General features: G+C 54.8%; 1 protein-coding gene across 1 annotated transcript; it reads right to left on the minus strand.

The window, feature by feature from the left end:
- Positions 1–4,500: 4,500 nt before the first annotated feature.
- NOL6 (nucleolar protein 6) lies at positions 4,501–16,185 on the minus strand. Its single transcript, XM_049897050.1, has 26 exons — positions 16,042–16,185; positions 14,738–14,944; positions 14,537–14,653; positions 13,346–13,525; positions 12,827–12,995; positions 12,530–12,664; positions 12,279–12,442; positions 12,074–12,194; positions 11,799–11,857; positions 11,618–11,719; positions 11,312–11,427; positions 10,972–11,149; positions 10,690–10,812; positions 10,400–10,548; positions 10,182–10,257; positions 9,795–9,935; positions 9,529–9,646; positions 9,278–9,432; positions 9,008–9,171; positions 8,451–8,603; positions 8,119–8,216; positions 7,241–7,365; positions 7,035–7,124; positions 6,483–6,677; positions 6,268–6,369; positions 4,501–6,047 (listed from the first exon to the last, which is right to left on the minus strand). The coding sequence occupies exons 1-26, from the start codon at positions 16,078–16,080 to the stop codon at positions 5,898–5,900; spliced, it is 3,426 nt and encodes a 1,141-aa protein (XP_049753007.1). The 5' UTR covers positions 16,081–16,185; the 3' UTR covers positions 4,501–5,897.
- Between the last annotated feature and the right edge of the window lie 2 nt (positions 16,186–16,187).

Raw genomic sequence — 16,187 nt, forward strand, 5'->3', positions numbered from 1 at the left:
GTGTGTGTGCATGTGTGCATGTGTGTACCCATGGAGGTCTTTTATGTGCATGTGTGTGTGTGGGCCCATGAGGGCCCATCCATGTGATGTGTGCATCCATGGAGGTCTGTGTGTATATCTCTGTGTCCCTGTCTGGATCTGGCTGTGAGTCTGGGTCCAGTGTTTATAAAACCCAGAGATAGGAGATGGGGATTAGTTGAGGAGCCTGGGGGGGAACAGGCCAGACATCTGGTCCGGCCCCATGCTAGCCTCAGGAGGAGGGGATCCAGTGACATGGAGCTGACACAGACCAGGCCATCACTGCAAAAAGGCTTAGGGTGCCTGGAGGGCTCTGGTTCACACCTCAGGGACCACTTCCCTGGAGCCCCTGGGCTTTGTGACTTTCCATCTCCCTCCTCACTAGCAGGAAAGCTCCTGGAACCAGGGTGGGATTGGAGTCAAAGGATGAGGAGTCAGAACCAGAGGCCAAGGAGGGAAGGAAAGCACACAGGCTGCCTGGGAGTGGCCTGAAGCGGGGCCCAGCATTAGCCCAGTGCCTGCAGCCAGGAAGGGAGCATGGAGCATCATTTGGGCTAGGGAAATCAGAGGGCTTCCTGGAGGAGGAAACATTTGGTTAGGGATTTTGCGAAGGGATTTCCAGGGGAGACACTGCTAGATCAAGCCCCGGGAGGGATGGCTGCCTTCCTGTTACATGAAGACAGCAGCAATAGTGAGACTGAGGCGAGAGATGGGTAGTGCCGGAAGGACCTAGGCTCTATACTAAGGGCTATACTGACAGTTCTTATCCCAGGAGCTAGAGTATTTAAGTTATGCTCCTCCAAGCACCAGGGACTTAAGCACAGACTGCTGCAGGTGGAGGTGTGGAGAGGAAGTCAAGTGGGCAGAGCCCTGGCCCCCACCACCTGCTTCAACCAAAGCATTCTACACTTAGAACATTAACAAATGTTCTACCACCAAAAGCAATGGCTAATGGGAGCCCTGAATGTTTTAAGTAGAGGAATGACGTGGTCCCCATTTGCCTTTTAGAAGAGTCCCTCTGGCTGCCAAGTGGAGGATGGGTTGGAAGGCAAAGAAGGAGACCAGGAGACCCTAAGGAGCCCATGGAGGAGAAAAAGAGGCCAGAGGCAGGGCAATGGCTGTAGGGAGGGAGTGGGGCTTGAATTTGGGGTTCAGGAGGCCAACTGGCAGATCAGCAAGACATTGAAGTTGGACAGAGTTGGCTGGACAGGAATCTGAACCTGAAGTGGGGCCCTTGAGCCAGCAGGACAACTGCTCTCTGAGGGGCCTGTAGCCTGGGGTTGGGGGGGGTGGCAGGAGGGTCTGCATTCAGAAAGGTGGGTAGGCATGTGTAAGCCCCAGTGTACCCTCTCCTCATCCCAGCAGCCTGCCTGCTAATTACAGGGCAGCCACCAGCTACTAGTCCTAGGGAAGAGGAGTCAGAAGGGAAGAATCCGAGGGAGAGAACAGGCTGCAGCAGAAGATGCTGTAGTAAGACTTCAGGACTGACTTCTTCAGGGTCTCTAGACCTGGGACAAGTGGGAACTAGGTTCCAGAAAGACTCCATTAGTTGGGAGATGGGGGTAGGGGTGTTGTGGATGGAGATGGGAAAAGTCCAGGATTCCATATCTGACTTTCTCATCCAAACCATTGGCAAGGGGAACAGGGGCTGGATCTCAATGCTGCCTTGCCCCCTCAGTCAGGACCCAACTTTGGCCTCTTCTGTCTTTGGGATATCCAAGCCATCCTGTGGTAATTTACAGTCTGGGAGAAAAGAGGAGAGCTAGGTCCTGCTTTGGAGAGCTCCCAGGCTAGGGGACAGAAGATTTAGGTTTGAGCTGAAGCGGACAGGAGTGCTCATACTCCCACCCCTACCCTTGCTCCTGCTCCCCTGGATCTTGGGCATTGGGAGAGGGGCAAGGCGGGCAGGGAACCAGGACAGAGCAGGGGGCCAGGTGTTTCCTCCCCTTCCCTATTGGAAGGATCTGGAGCTCAGGCCTCTCTATTCCTTTCTTCCTCCTCTCACCACCCTTGGACCCCAGGAAAGCCCAGGCTCAGCAGCAGGTGGCTTGCCTGGGGCCAGGACGCCTAGGTCTCTGTAGCTCCACCCTCATTTCCCTGTGTGACCTTAGACAAGTCTCTACACCTCTCTGGCTGGGCCGATGTAAACCGGAAAAATTATCCTCCCCACCCACCTCCCAGAAGATGAAGTTGTTATTGTTAGTTGATTAAGAGGGTGAGGGAAAGTACATCTCACTCCTGGTCAGAAACAGTCCTCTTCTTGACCCCCCTTAGTTCCCTGGGACAGCCAGTGATGCCACCTTCTCCTTCATCTCTCTGCAGTTGGGGGTTGAGTTGCCTGGCCTTTCCTGTGGAGGGTGGGGGTGACTCATGTGCCCTAGGCGTCCACTCCCCCTTATCAGCTCACCTCGGAATAATCTGTGACTCACAAAGCAAGTACAGGATGTTGTCGTGGGTGGAGGGGTACCTGCATGTGTATCAGGTGTAGGGGGTCCTGGTGGCACAGTGGTTAAGATCTCGGCTGCTCACCAAATTGTCAGCAGTTCAAATCCACCAGCCACTCCTTGGAAACCCTATGAGCCAGTTCTACTCTGTCCTATAGGGTCACTATGAGTCAGAAACTCACCAGCGATGGGTTATTTTTTTTATATATACAGGTGGCAGCCTAACCCAAACCTGACTTAATAGCTTAGGGACTGAGCACCACTCAAGGCTTTGTTGATAACATGCTGCAAGGACCTTAGACTTTGGGGTCCTGCTCTTGTTCTCCAAAGTAAGGAGCCAAGCAAAGGAAAATGGGGTTTTCACCTAAAAGGATACTGGTTTGGAGGGAGTTGTCAGATGCCACAGCCAAAAGAGAGGACCCTTTGAGAGTTTGTTGACTGTAACTACATAGAGAAGTTCGGAAGCCCAGACAAAACTGGGGAAACCGAGGGTCAAGAGGGGAAGGCTTTATTTAAAGCCACAGGAAAGGATTCAGGGTTCCTGCCTCCCACCTGAGAGCTTTTTTCTCCTGGCCTGCTCTCCAATAACTGCAGGTTTTCCCTTTTATAACAACCCGGAGCTGGAGGCGAAACGCACACACACAGACTAGTGCTCACAGACGTATGCACATCCCAACACACACAGAGGGGCCAAATCATGCCATATGTTGGATAAGATGCCCAGCCATATATGTCTGCCCACACAGGTAAATGCAGAGGCCCCCAGACACAGACACACCCATGTAGACATGCATTCTTGCTCACACATAAAGAGATCCCCCTAGGCTTCTCTCCTCCCCTCACCCTGAGGTAGGAACCCTCAGGGGGTTCCCTCCCCGTCCCCTGAAGCCCTGTGTACTGGGGCCCGAGTGGCCACACAGGAGTCATCCTGGGCTGGGGCGAAGGAGCCCTGGGCAGAGTCATCTCGGACCACGCCAACATCTTCACCTACTTCCCAGAGAAAACAGGTTGGAGCTGCAATGTGAGGGGTTGAAGTTAGAACCCAGGCTTTCTGGATTGATCCCAAAGCTCTTTAAGGGGCCTGGGAAAGAGGACTACCCTCTCCCCACACTCATCCCGACCCTCATCAAGCTGGTAGAGTGAGTTCAGGAAGGGATGGAGCAGCAACTCAGGTTTCTGAGTTTTTAACCCTCTTCTCTTGCCACACTGGGTGCTGGGTGCCTGACGATGCCATCACCATGCCCATTTCATAGGTGGGGAGATTGTATCCAGCAAGGGGAAGCAATTTGCACAGGGCAACATAGGGAGGTGGTAGCAGGGTCCAGGCTCATTCCTGTTTGGGGCTGGTGTCATCACCTGCTTCACAGTCCTGCCTGGGGTCAGATTCCACCCTAGCCACAGGGATAACTCAGAATCAGGTTTGTGAAAGGGCGTGAAGCTCTGGGCCTGCACCTGGCCTGGGGATGAAAGACAAGTGTTTAAAACCAGCCAGCAAGCCCTGTCCCTCCCCAGAACCGACACAAATGGAGGGACTGTGGAGAATAAGGGACCAAGAAAAATGGAGGTAGAAGAGCCAGACATCCTCGTGGGGCTCCATGAGGCTGGGGTTAGGTTTCCTTCACTGCAGACAAATCCTAGCATGATAGTGCCTGGAGTTCAAGAGTGTAGACCCTGGCTCACAAGCCAATTTCAACCCTGGGCTGTAGCTGTCCCATAACAATGACAGGTAGGGACTGGCATAGATTCATAAGGACTAACGGAGCTGAGACAAAATTAGAGACCAGAGTTCTGCTTTCTCATCCTGATGAGGAAGCTCAATAGCCAGAAATCGAAACCCCTCTACAAGGTGCCCTGTCTGCCATGGGGCCTGTATCCTTGTCGGAAAAATGAAGTTACCCAGAAGCACCTACTTCAGAGGGCAAGAATGATTATACGATCATATTTATATGTGAAATACGTACAAGAACCTATTCTACACTCAGTAAATGTAAACGTAAACCCTTTATTACCTCTCAGGCTTTATTTTTCACCATCACCCTCTACCTATTCTAGGCAGAATATGCAAGTTCTGAGTTCTTTTCCTTTAAGTCTTCTAGAGGCCTTCCCTGCGCTCCACCTGCCTAGGATAGAGGCCCTTTCCACACACACCTATATCCTGCTTGAGCAAACCACTGTACTGGGTGCCATGAAGGACACCAAGAAACCTATGTTCAAATACATTTCCCGCCTGCAAGGAGTTTAACATGTAAGAGACAAGGTTAAAACCACGTGAAAAAGACAGGCCAGGAACTTGGAGAAAATGAAGCAATTTAATTATAAATCAATGCTCAAGACAATAGAAGAGTTCGCACTGTCCGTAACTGCAAAGTGAACTGAACAGACAGTAATTGCTCTAATAGCTCACAGGAGGGAAGATCACTTCAGGCTGGGGGCGAGGGAAGGGTTGAAGGAGGCACTATTTGAGCTGAGTCTGGAAAAATAGCCAGGATTAAGGGAGGCAGAGGAGCAGGGAGAGCCTGCCAGAAGTGGGGTGTGGACCAGGCTGATAGGAGGCAGCCCCCTCCCAGGCACTGGGAACTCCTGAGAGCAGGAAGGTCTCAGTCACCTCTGCAGCCCATGGCAGCTGGGAAGTGTGACGGCAAAGGGCAGGCAGTCAGGGGCAGACACACAGAGGTGCAGGGACTATGATGCTGAGAGGTCATGGCAGTGTCCACTGCTTTGTGCATCTCTCTCCTGGACTAGGGAACCCAAGTGGCCAAGAGCACCAGTTCCCCTCATCTAACCATCCCCTTCCTGTCCTCTGTTCTTTTCTGCCATCCCCACTCTGGGAAGCCAAGCAGCAGCACCCACACAGGACATTGTGCCCCTTCGGTATGGTCCATTGATACACACACTGCCCTCTTTCCACTGCTCACTGCAGGTGCTCTGTGACCCTCAGGAAGTGCCACCTCTTCTCCGGGCCCCATCTAAAGGCCTGATGCTGCAGTAAAGGGCACTTTGAGGTCTAAGCACACATCTGGCAGTGGGAAGAGAGCTGTCTCAGCCCCGGGCCCAGGGCTTCTGGAAGCAGCCTAACCCAGAAAAAAGCAGCAGCCTAGGAGAAGAAAATGGTCCAGGCCCAGAGCTGCAGGTGGCTAGATCTCCTGGATCCTGTTCTCTGAGATGGCTCCCACTCCTCTACTGGAGCTTCAGACTGCTGGGCCCAAGGGACTTCACAGACACCACGGCCACTGCCTCAGTGCTGGGGGAGGCCCTTGAGGAATCAGACAGAAAGCTGGAGCAAGGCTTTTGTGGGGGACGATTCTGTGTGTTTAGGCCAGGAGGCCCTCCATGGACGGTCCACATGCAATGAGGGTGAAGGTCGCCCCATTGACATCTTGCTCCCAAGGTCTGAAGTCCTGCTATCCATCCACAGCTTGCACCTGGCACTGGGATTTACACAGCCCACCTCTCACTTCGGGCCTCCACGTTCTGCACCAGGCCTTCGCCCAGAATGGCAAAGTCCTCCAGGATTGCTTCCACATTGGGCACCATTACCAGCTCCCCACCTTGAGATACCACCATGCGCCCCTTTGTGCTGGAGGCCTGGAGGAATCAGAGAAGAAACATGGGTGGAGGTGTCACAAAGCCACACTCAGAGACCGACAAACCAGGGGCTGTGTGGGGTTGTGCAGACAGACACACACTAGCCCACAGGCCTCGCAGCTGACACAAGGTCACTTATGGCACAGACCACCCAGACATGCAAGCCCACACAGAACCACATGTACACTCAGGAACACATGGTGGTCACCAGCCAGCGCACCTTGAAGGGCTGGGGCTGGAAGCTGGTGGGCTTCCAGAGGACACCAATCACCTGTCCACCATGCTGGTCATAGAAGAAGAGGGCCAGATCCCCAAAGGCCTCCTAAAGGAGCAGAACAGAGACAAGATTGCAAGTGGACACCTCAGCACCTCCTCCACGGCCCCAGCTCCTTCTAGAAGTCTTCTCTCCAGGTCACCCAGCCCTTTAAGACCTACCCTGAGCTGTGCCAGATAGAACTGAGGGGGGTCATAGCCCAGCACAGGCATTAAGGGTGAGGGCCGGGGCTCACTGAACAGGCCACGGCAGAAGGAAGCAGCTGGCGAGTCCACAGCCTGACGGTGCCGGGGGATGTGGCGGGGAGACAGGTGGATTAGCACATCGTATATGTCCAAGGGTGGCCGGAACACGGTCTGAGGAAGGGTGGGGAGGGGTCGGCAGTACTCACTTAGGGTTGGGAGCAGGACCACGAACCCCTCCACATGCTTCCCTCCATTCTCTTTGTTAACCACCCATCATGGGCCTACATGTGGGAACACTAAGACCAATGGAGGAAGCATCTGGTGCAAGCTTGGGTCCGGCAGAAGGGACACAAACATGAAGCCTGGATGGAACCGGGGCCCTAAGTTCTCCAGGCTCCACCATTGCCTTCTCTGGACAGTCACCAAAACAGGGGATGGGACATCTGGGAAGGCCCCACTGAATTCTGGGTACCAGGATCAAAGGCAGAATCCTCAGAATACTGGAGTCACTCTTGGTCAGGGGCTTACCCTGATGTCCCCAGGCCCCCAGGGATCCATCAGCTGCTTCTCTAGGATGGGCAGGGCCTCAGCTGCCAGGACCATGAGCTGCTGTAGAATCTGTGGGTAGAGAAATACCAGACCAGACCTGACCACCGTTCTCTCTTAGCACAGGCTGGGCCTGCTTTTTTTCTGGAGGAGGAAACCACACATTTAAGGGTAGGGATGGGTTGAACCTGGGCTGAAGGTCCATCCTGTGTCCACAGAGAGCTCTTGCGGTCCTGGGGGGTGATGATGACCATGACAGGGAGTTGTGCCCGAGCTGCCAGGAAGCTACTGTGGATCTCTACCTGCTCCTCCACTGAGGACAAGGAGGGATCCCAGGTCAGCCTGCCCCTCCCCCAGACACCCTCTGCTCCCCCAGGTCCTCCTACTGTAGGCCCAGCAACTGCCCATCAGTGGGGTTTTCCAAAGCCCCTACCCCAAGTAGCTTTGGGAATACTCCATTTGCCTCAAAGAGGGGGGCATTAATCTCCCAGCCTCAGCCCAGAAGCAGAATTTTCCACAGCCTGGCACACCCATTCTGGTTTCCGGGACCGCACAAGCTGAGGCCTGTCCCTAACCCCCTCTCCCTTGTGCCCCACACACCTGGGGAATTAGGAAGTTGACACCTTGCTCTCTGCTGGCACAAAGAGCTCCTCATATTACAACTGGAAATCGTCATCCCCAATCCCCAAGGGGTCTGGGCATCTATTCTAATCCAGGCCCTTCCCTGTTCCCTGCCACAAGACTTCTCACCTGGTGTTCAGGGTCCCCATTCTGCTATTCTCTCCCTCCATGCCCGAAGCGTAGCTTACTTACCACCCACAGTCCACTTTGCTTCTGACCATTATGTGGACAAAACATGTCTTTACATACAGCCCTAGAGCTCCCTAAAGCCTTAACCTGGGGCTCTTCTTCCTGACAACTCTCCACCCCAAGGGCCAGGCTTAGATATCAGAGACAGAAGAGGCAGAGAAAACCTAAGACTGGCAGGGAAAACTCTCGCCTGTCCCATTGTGCAGTCTGCAAAGGGTGGTTCTTCTGGCAGTCTCACCCCAGGCCTACCACTCACCAGTGAGCTCACTGTTGAGGTTGACAATGAGGGGGCTGTTCTTCCAATCAAAGGTTGAAACCAGATAGAGGAACCGAAGGAAGCCAACCTGGGGGGAGCTGAGAGCAGGGCGTAAGCAGAGCCTGGAGCCCAGCTCACCCTTCGTCTTCTCCCATCAGTCACAACCTAAGAAGCCCAGACCCCTTGGCATGGACTGGGAGAGGAACGTCTTAGAACCTCTTCTATCACTTGCTTCCACTACCCTCCCCCATCTAAACTGGGGGTGCAGCATAAAGGATGAAGGCTGGCCCCAAGGGGAGCTTCCCTGCTGAGGAAAGGATAGAGGAAATCACCTGGGTGGGAAGAAGGGTTCAGGCTGTAGGAAAAGGGCAGCGGCCACCAGGTCCAGGCTTTCATTGGAGAACCCCTCACCTAGAAGCTGGGCGCGCACCCACCGCTTGGCCAGCCGAGCCACACCTGAGAAGGCTGGGTGCTGCTGTTGGAGTCTAGGGGGAAAACGGGATAGTGACAATGAGACCCAGACACCCAGAGCCCAGGGAAAGTGTCTCAACCCCAGTGCCACCATTCATTCAACCCTTACCCAGTGTCGGCCCCTGTGCTGATTAATGCTTTACATGCATAATCTCACGTTCTCCTAGCAAATGCCCTAAAAGATCGGGCCTATCGTTATTCTCATTTTACAAATGAAGAAAATAACGTCCCAAGGAGAATGTGACCAAAGGGACGCAGCCAGGAAGGGGTGAGTCAGGACTCCAGACCTTGTCTAACTCCAGGACATACATCCCTGACCATAACACCGTCTGGTCTCCCAGAGGAACAGGCAGCCAAGAGAGCAGAATGGGGGCCAGAAGGGCGTCCAGACAGGGAGACCCTGTGCAGGTGGCCATACCCATGCAAGGCGCTGGTAAGTAGGGGCAGCTGCTTCGTGTCCCTCTCAAGGCGGAGGGAGGCAGGCGTGTCCCTCAGTGAGATCATCCCCTCGGGGCTCCGCATCTCCCTCAGGATCTGGGGCTCCCGCTGATAGGCCACACGCACCCGGAACACGAATCCATCCTGTCAGGTGGGGTATGGGGATGGGAAGTAAATGTCAGCCTGGACCCCGGGGGCGCTCTGCCATCCCTGTGCTCCCCAGGGCATCCCTGCCTCGGACCACGCTAACCTTGAGGACGTCAGTGTGTGTGGCCGTGGTACGGCACTGCAGCCCATGCTGTTGCATCAGTATCTCTGCCAGACGCAGCTGGAAGGCAGCTCGGACCCGCCGCACAGCCTCAGCATCCTGCGGCCACTGACCACTGCCCTCCAGGTGACATACCACTGGAGGAGAGGGGCAAGAGACCTGTCTCTGACTGCAGTCTGAGGTGGGCGCTGCCCTTCTCACTGACTCCCACACCCTCCCAAGAGCCCCCTCACCAGTCATGGGCTCCACATAGGCTGGGCAGGGCTTGTCAGGCCGGGGCACCAGCGAGGCTCGCTCTCGCAGACGCTGATAGAAGGAGTAGGCTGGCCAGACGGGGGTTGGGGGGAACACCTGTGAAAGAAGGGGGGCTGAGGAAGGTGTCTGGGTCTGCGGGGGAGTGCCCAGAGTCAAGAGTTGGAGGGCGGGGGGACACTAGATGGCTAGAGCAGAGCTGTGGGTCACCAACCAGAGAGGGCTCCCTTCTCCCCTTACACCTTACCTCTGTGTAGCGTAGCACCGGGTGAATTCCCTGAACAGCGGACACTGTCAGCGGGAGGCCCTCCAGCCCCCACAGCAAGCGGCTGAGGTCGTCGTAGCAACGCACTGCAGCTGCCAGGGCCTCCTCACCTGTGCTGGAGGTCTGAGGGGGAGAAGACAGTCAGGAAGCCAGGACCATACAGAACCCTAGCACCACCAGGGAGTTTGCCATGGCTCAGCTGAAGAGCCAGAGCCCCCTCTACTGGACACTCCAGGAGGTGCAGCCTGGCCTGGAACAGCAGAGGTGCCCGCTGAGGTGGTGAGGGCTCTCTCCCCCGACTAATTCCACCCTATCTACAATCTACAATAGTCAACAACTGCTAGCCTGACCCCATCCCAGGGCCCTTACCTCCTTCAGGCCTTGGATAAGTGCATCCAGGAAGCCCCCCACATAATGGACACAGGTATCTGGGATGTCTGCATGGCTGGAGAAGGGCACAGACAGTGAGGGCATGGGGAACTGTGACCCAGCAGATGAGCTCCTCACCCCCAAGAGCCTGGGCCAGACCCTAGTAAAAGGCTCCCCAGCCTATGACTGCCTCCTGGCATTCAGGTGTTAACACTCACAGTGCCAGGAGGTGGGTGACCACCTGCTGGGGAATAAGGCGCTTCTGGGCCATAGAGGCTGCCTCCCAGACCACAGCTTCCCGAATGGTTCCATCTTGGAAACGCCGGAGCTCCGAGCGGGATCCCCAGAACTGGCGGAAATCAGCAGCCTGAGGAGAGGCAAGGAAGAAGGGCTCTGTCAGAACTTTCCCTGACAAGCCTCAATTCAGGTGGCATGAACACCACCCACCCACTCCCTTCACTGCACTTGCTGGGCTCCCCAGGGTCAAATCACCGCCAGCGTTCCTCACCTCAGGCTGGTCGGCCTCTGGACCCATCTCGAGGACACTGGTCAGCCCCTCAGGCCGGAGGAGCAATCCCAGGGTCAGGGCCCCGGTGTCTCTGTGCTTCGGTGGATCCTGACTGATATCCCACTGTAGGATATAGAGAGGCTGAGCCCAAGCCAAGAGTCCCCCAGCCTGGCCTCCTCCCACATTCTTTTCCAGCTAGAGGGATGGCATGTCACTTGTGTCCCCTGAGCCCTGAATTCAGCTCCATTCTCCCACACACTCCCCCAATGTGCACCACCTCACCTCTGGGACAGGAGGCCGAGAGTGGGCCAGCAGGTGCAGCCGGGACCCCAGGCCCTGCTCCAGGAGGGTAGTTAGTGGGCCCAAAGCAGCTGTAACATAGTCCCCACCATGGTCTTGCAGCTCGGGCCACAGCTTCAGCCGGTGACATGCTGCCTGCAGACGACTCAGTGGGCGGAGACTAGAGGTACAGAGAAAGACAAAGAGGAAGAATCAGGGTCTGCTGGCACCAAGTCCCACTCACTCCCAGGAAGGCCTGAGCACCTGCCCGAAGACCTTGCCCAGGCACTGTAGCCCCAGGGAAACAGGACTCGCCTAGACACTCTGTCACCCCTAAACTCACTGCAAGATGTGGTCAAAAGCCCGGATCATGGGTTTGGGAGTCATCAACAGGAGCTGGAACCCGTCATCAGCTTTGCTGTCCAGCAACGCCATGGACAGCCGTGCCTCATGTTGCACCTGGGGCCACAGGGTCAGGAGGGAACTCAGATGTGAAACTGGTACCACTGTACCTCCTTATCGACCTGAGGGCTCAGGCTAGGAAACATGCCTGCCCTGAGCTCTTTGAAGAGGTTCTGGTACTAGCAGAAAGGACAGAGTCTGGGGCTGGGCCACCTGGGAAAACCCAGGAACGGGGGCCCTTTGGTACCTGGTGGTAAGTGGAGGCAGTGACATCAGCACAGAGGTTGAGATAGCCTGAGGAGTCCAGGAAGACAACAGGGAAGGCCTGGTGGAAGTCAGCCAGGGCGGGCTGGGGGCAGGGGGAGTGAAACCAATCAGGGTTGGGGCCTTAGCTTCAGGTCCCCTCACCCAGACCCGACCCAACTCACCAAAGAAGGATCTGAGCTGAGACATAAACTGATCCCATTGACTGTCAGATCTGTGGTAGCTGGAGTGAACCAGAGAAGGTGGGTATGTCAGGGGTGCCCCTTCTTGGGGACACAGCCCTAAGGACCTTCCCTCAGCCCTGGTGCCTGCAACTGCCTATCTCTGGAATTCAGTTTGCTCATCTGTCTGATGGCAAGGAGCAGACTGATCCCTGCTGGGATGAGAAGAATCCCAAGAGGAGTGAAACTGTTGGCCTTTCCCAGTCTAGCTGCCTCACCCAGAAACTGCAAGACGCTTCTTAGGACCTGGTAGCCGCTCATGGTGGTATGGATCTTGCGTGTGGACACAAGGAATGTAACCAGCATGGAGATCAGGAACCCACTGAACCCCCCGAGGCCCTGAAAGAGACGGAGGGAGAGGCTTGAGCTCAGAGCCAGCCCACCACTGAGCAGGGCAGTGAGGCTGGGCCACCCCCAACGCACCTTGTCCAGCTCACGCTGCCGCAGCCAGACCTTCAGAAGAGCCACACCATCCTTCAGTCCTGGAGACAAGCCCAGTACAGCTGACAGCAGCTGTACATGGGACTCCAGGGCTGTGTCCTGTAGGACCCACGTATTGTAGTGAGGCGTGGGGGGCTCTGAGCTCCCTGTGGGAACAAGGGCAAGACATGAGGTAAGAAGTCCCCAAGATACCCCTTCTCTCCAGCTCTACCTTGACACCAATGCCCATTCACCATCTCCTGGAGGACTCTGCCCTCGGTACCAGGCAGAGCGCACATTGTTCTTGGTCGGCAGCAGGCGGCACGGACGGAAGAAGTCAGGCGGGGGGCATGGATGCAGACGCACAGTGACCAGGTGCTCATCTTTCCCTGAGCAGAGACAGGGGGCACTGAGATCCTGTGGCCACCTGGAGCGAGGGGGGCTCCCACAACTCCCACCCCAAACTTGAGGCCCCTGTGCTTGAGGGGCCTATGCCTCCCCACTTGGACTTGTCACCCATACTATGCCCTAGCCCTGTGTGTGCTTCCTACCCTGTGGCCGCAGCAGCAATGAGGGTTTCAAGTGGCAGCCACCGCTGTAGGAGAAGCGAACACTGCCAAAGAGGGGGTCCTGAGCCAGGTGGTGAGCCAAGTGGGCCAGGTAGAGGGCGCGTTTGCGGAAGTAGCGCTGGTTCAGCCCATCCTTGTCCTGTAGGATCTCCTGGAGGAGCCAGAAGAGCAAAGAGATGACTGTGAGGTGTTGCAGGGCTTGAGGGCAAAAACAAAGCCAAGGTGAGAGCCCAGCCTGGCAACCCCAGGCCAGAATGCCTGATCCAGGGCTAACAACAATCTACCCAGTTCTGAGATGAGGAAGGCGAAGTCCCAAAGAGGCAGCAATTAGCCTAAAGGCACAGCTAAACTGCCCTCAGAATGACTGCAGTGGTCTGCTCTTTTGATTTAGAATTCAGATTTCAACACCCTGACAAGTGGAAGGTGAGAAAGACGGAGGGCCCTAGGGATTTGTAGGTGGCAAAGTGTCAGCTCTCTCCAGCCCCAACCCATGGACCTCACCCTGGGCATGGTCAGTGCCACATCCACATTGATGTCTGGTCGGATGCAGGTGCCCAGAAGGTAGCTGCCCACAACCATGACCTGGACTGGAGGCAGGAAGCGAAAGCGGCCTTTCACAGTAAAAGGCACTTGGTGGAGGGGGACTCGAACCCCAGCTGGGAGCCACGTCTGGTCTATCAGCTGTGGGGACAGAGATAGTGACAAGTATATATTCATTTGCCTTCCCCAAAACATGCTTTTCCATTTCACTTAATGGCAACTGCACACTAGTTGCTCAAACCAAAGACATTTAAATCACCTTGACACGTCTGTTAAAAATGCCCGTTTCTACCTCCAAAATGTATCCAGAGACTGACCACTTCTCCACTCTCCACCCTAGTCTGAACGACTACCATTTTTTAGTGAATCACTACACAATAGGTTCCTAACTAGTCTCCCCGATTTCACCTTTGTCCCTTTCCATCCTAGTTTCAGCATAACAGCCTGAGTGAACCTTTTAAACCCAGGGTAGATCACATCACTCCTTTCCAAAAAACCTCTGCAGTGGTTCCCCATTTCATTCGGAGCAGTGGACAAAGTCCTGATTTTGGTATCTAAAGCTCTGCATGACATGTCCCTTTCCCCCACTGCCTTTCTGAATACATCTCCTTCTAGCTCCCCCTCATTCACTGCAAAGAATGGTCCAGGTTCCTGACTTTGAGCCTTTGTGTGCTGGTTATTTACCCTTCCTGGAATGTTTTTCCTCCCTGACTCACCTCCCTCAAACGTTCACACAATTGTCACTTCAAAAGCCTACCCTGACCACCCTATTTAGAATTGCAAACCACTCCCACTCCCTGATACTCTCAATTTCCTTACCTTCCCATATTTCTGTCTTTTCCCAAGAGAGTATTTACCACCTTTTAATGCTACCATAACTTGTCATGCTTATTATCTATGCCTATCCCCCTAACACTAGAATATAGTATGTTTTATTCACTGATGTATCTTAAAGACATAATACTGCCAGGCACTTAAGTCCTTCTTGAATGAATAAATATGTGAATGACCACACTCCAGGCTGAGCCTTCTGGCAGTGAGAATGGGTTCCCTATCATCCATCCCCTCCAGAGAATAACATGGCCCCTCTCGGAGATGCCCCCACTGAGGACTTCTTCTGGGCTTCCCAATCCCTTGGGCCACTCACTTTACCTCTATCTCAGGAATTGAGGGCACCTTCAGGATCCGCTGGTTGATCTCTCTTAGGAAGGCATCAATGCGCTTCTTCTTCTTCTCTGACAGCCTCACTTCCTTTAGTAGCTCCTCTAACTATAAGTGGAAAAGGGGTAAGTGCAACAGCCTCAGGGTCCCAGGCCCATCCCCCCAACCCAAACCTCAGCCGCCCAGCAGTACTTGTAAACGAAGCAGGCTGGAATGGAACAGGCTCTCGGTCTCCCGAAGGCGATTCAGCTCCTCATTGGTGGGCTCCTTGTACAGTTCTGCCCGGCTGAGCTTCACTGGCTGCAAGAGGCCCTCCACTGGAGAACCAGCCAATGTGCGTTTCTTTGAGGACACTTTCTTCCCTTCCTCCCCTGTGCCTTCCAGAGTTGGCTCCATCACCTGTGGCCAGTGAGAGGAAGAAACGAGTGTGAGGTCATAGGTGTCTAACACCTGTTGCATTAAGTGCTACCATGATAGGATGTGGGTAAAGGCTTCATCTCCTCCTGGTTCCTCTTTTGAATAGGAGTCAGATTCCGTAAAACTCAGGATAATCATTACTTGGAAGCCCTAGACTGAAAACTCCTTGAAGTGAGGGCTCTCTGTTTACCTCACAGCACAAGCAGAGTTCTGCCTGGAGTTCGTAGGGGTAGCTGACTGGGCTTTGCCCTAAGCTCTGCCCAAGCCCCCCTGTATTTCCAAGTGCCACGCACGGAAGAACTTCCTCTTCTGCTGGGTTGGGCCTGGGTCTTCTCAGATGCCCTCTTCACTCTTGCTTCTATCCATATCCTGCCAGGTTTTATCTCCCCTAGCAAGACCTGACTGTATCAGTACCCATTAAGTACTCGGTAATGCAAGGAATTAGAACCTACTGGGCCCAGGAGTGTAAACTCACATGTCATTCAATCCCCACAATAATCCTAGCAGAAAACAGGCACTTAAGGGAAGTCTTGTGACTCACTCAAGGTTTCACAATTGGTATACACTGTACTGTACTGTGAGCAGACTTCAAACCCAGGTGTGTGAGATTCCAAACCTTTTCGCCAGTAGCCCTGGGCCCGCCCCCTCCACAGTCCCACACCGGAGAGGGGGTTATTGGAACGCTCCGGGAACCCCACCATGTGCCTTTCACTAGAGCAGGGGTCACAGAACTGAGCACGAGAGGAATATCCCGCCCAACGTCAAGAAAAAGAACCCGGGCAAGGAAATAGTGCAAACCTCGGGGCTCTTCACCTCCAAGATACAGGGTTGAAAAACGAAGCAGAAGCTCAGTAGGCATCAGTGCTTCTACCCAAATACTGTCAGGCTCCACCTCCCCTAATAAGCCTTGGCTGTACCAGTGCCCGGGCTTGGAAACATCGGGGAAACGGGACTACTCCAGAGGAGTCTGTCCTCGTGTCCCTCGCCGGCGGACTGTCAGGTTCCGGTATCTACAGCCAGTCCTGCAGCCAGGGTGGGCGTCACATTTAGGTTCCCTTCCTTCCAGCTGGCTCACTCACCTCCGGGTCCCCAGCCGCTCCGGGAGGTGCCGGACCCATCACTCCAGGTCCCGCTCCCGCTCTTCGGATTCAGGTTCGTTCTACACGGCGCAGCTTTCCACGTGGGCGAAAGTGGTGAGTTCCAGAACTCAGTGAGAGTCCTGCTC

The sequence above is a fragment of the Elephas maximus genome, chromosome 9, assembly GCF_024166365.1.
Source record: "Elephas maximus indicus isolate mEleMax1 chromosome 9, mEleMax1 primary haplotype, whole genome shotgun sequence".
NCBI classification, from domain to species: domain Eukaryota; kingdom Metazoa; phylum Chordata; class Mammalia; order Proboscidea; family Elephantidae; genus Elephas; species Elephas maximus.

Excerpts from the sequence above, each read along its gene's own strand:
- NOL6 (XM_049897050.1), bottom strand. The coding sequence starts at position 16,080 with ATGGGTCCGGCACCTCCCGGAGCGGCTGGGGACCCGGAG. Across the intron at positions 10,258-10,399 it reads GTCACCCACCTCCTGGCACT|CCATGCAGACATCCCAGATA; the intron begins GTGAGTGTTAAC and ends GCCCTTCTCCAG. Across the intron at positions 6,678-7,034 it reads GGGGGCCTGGGGACATCAGG|ACCGTGTTCCGGCCACCCTT; the intron begins GTAAGCCCCTGA and ends ACCCTTCCTCAG.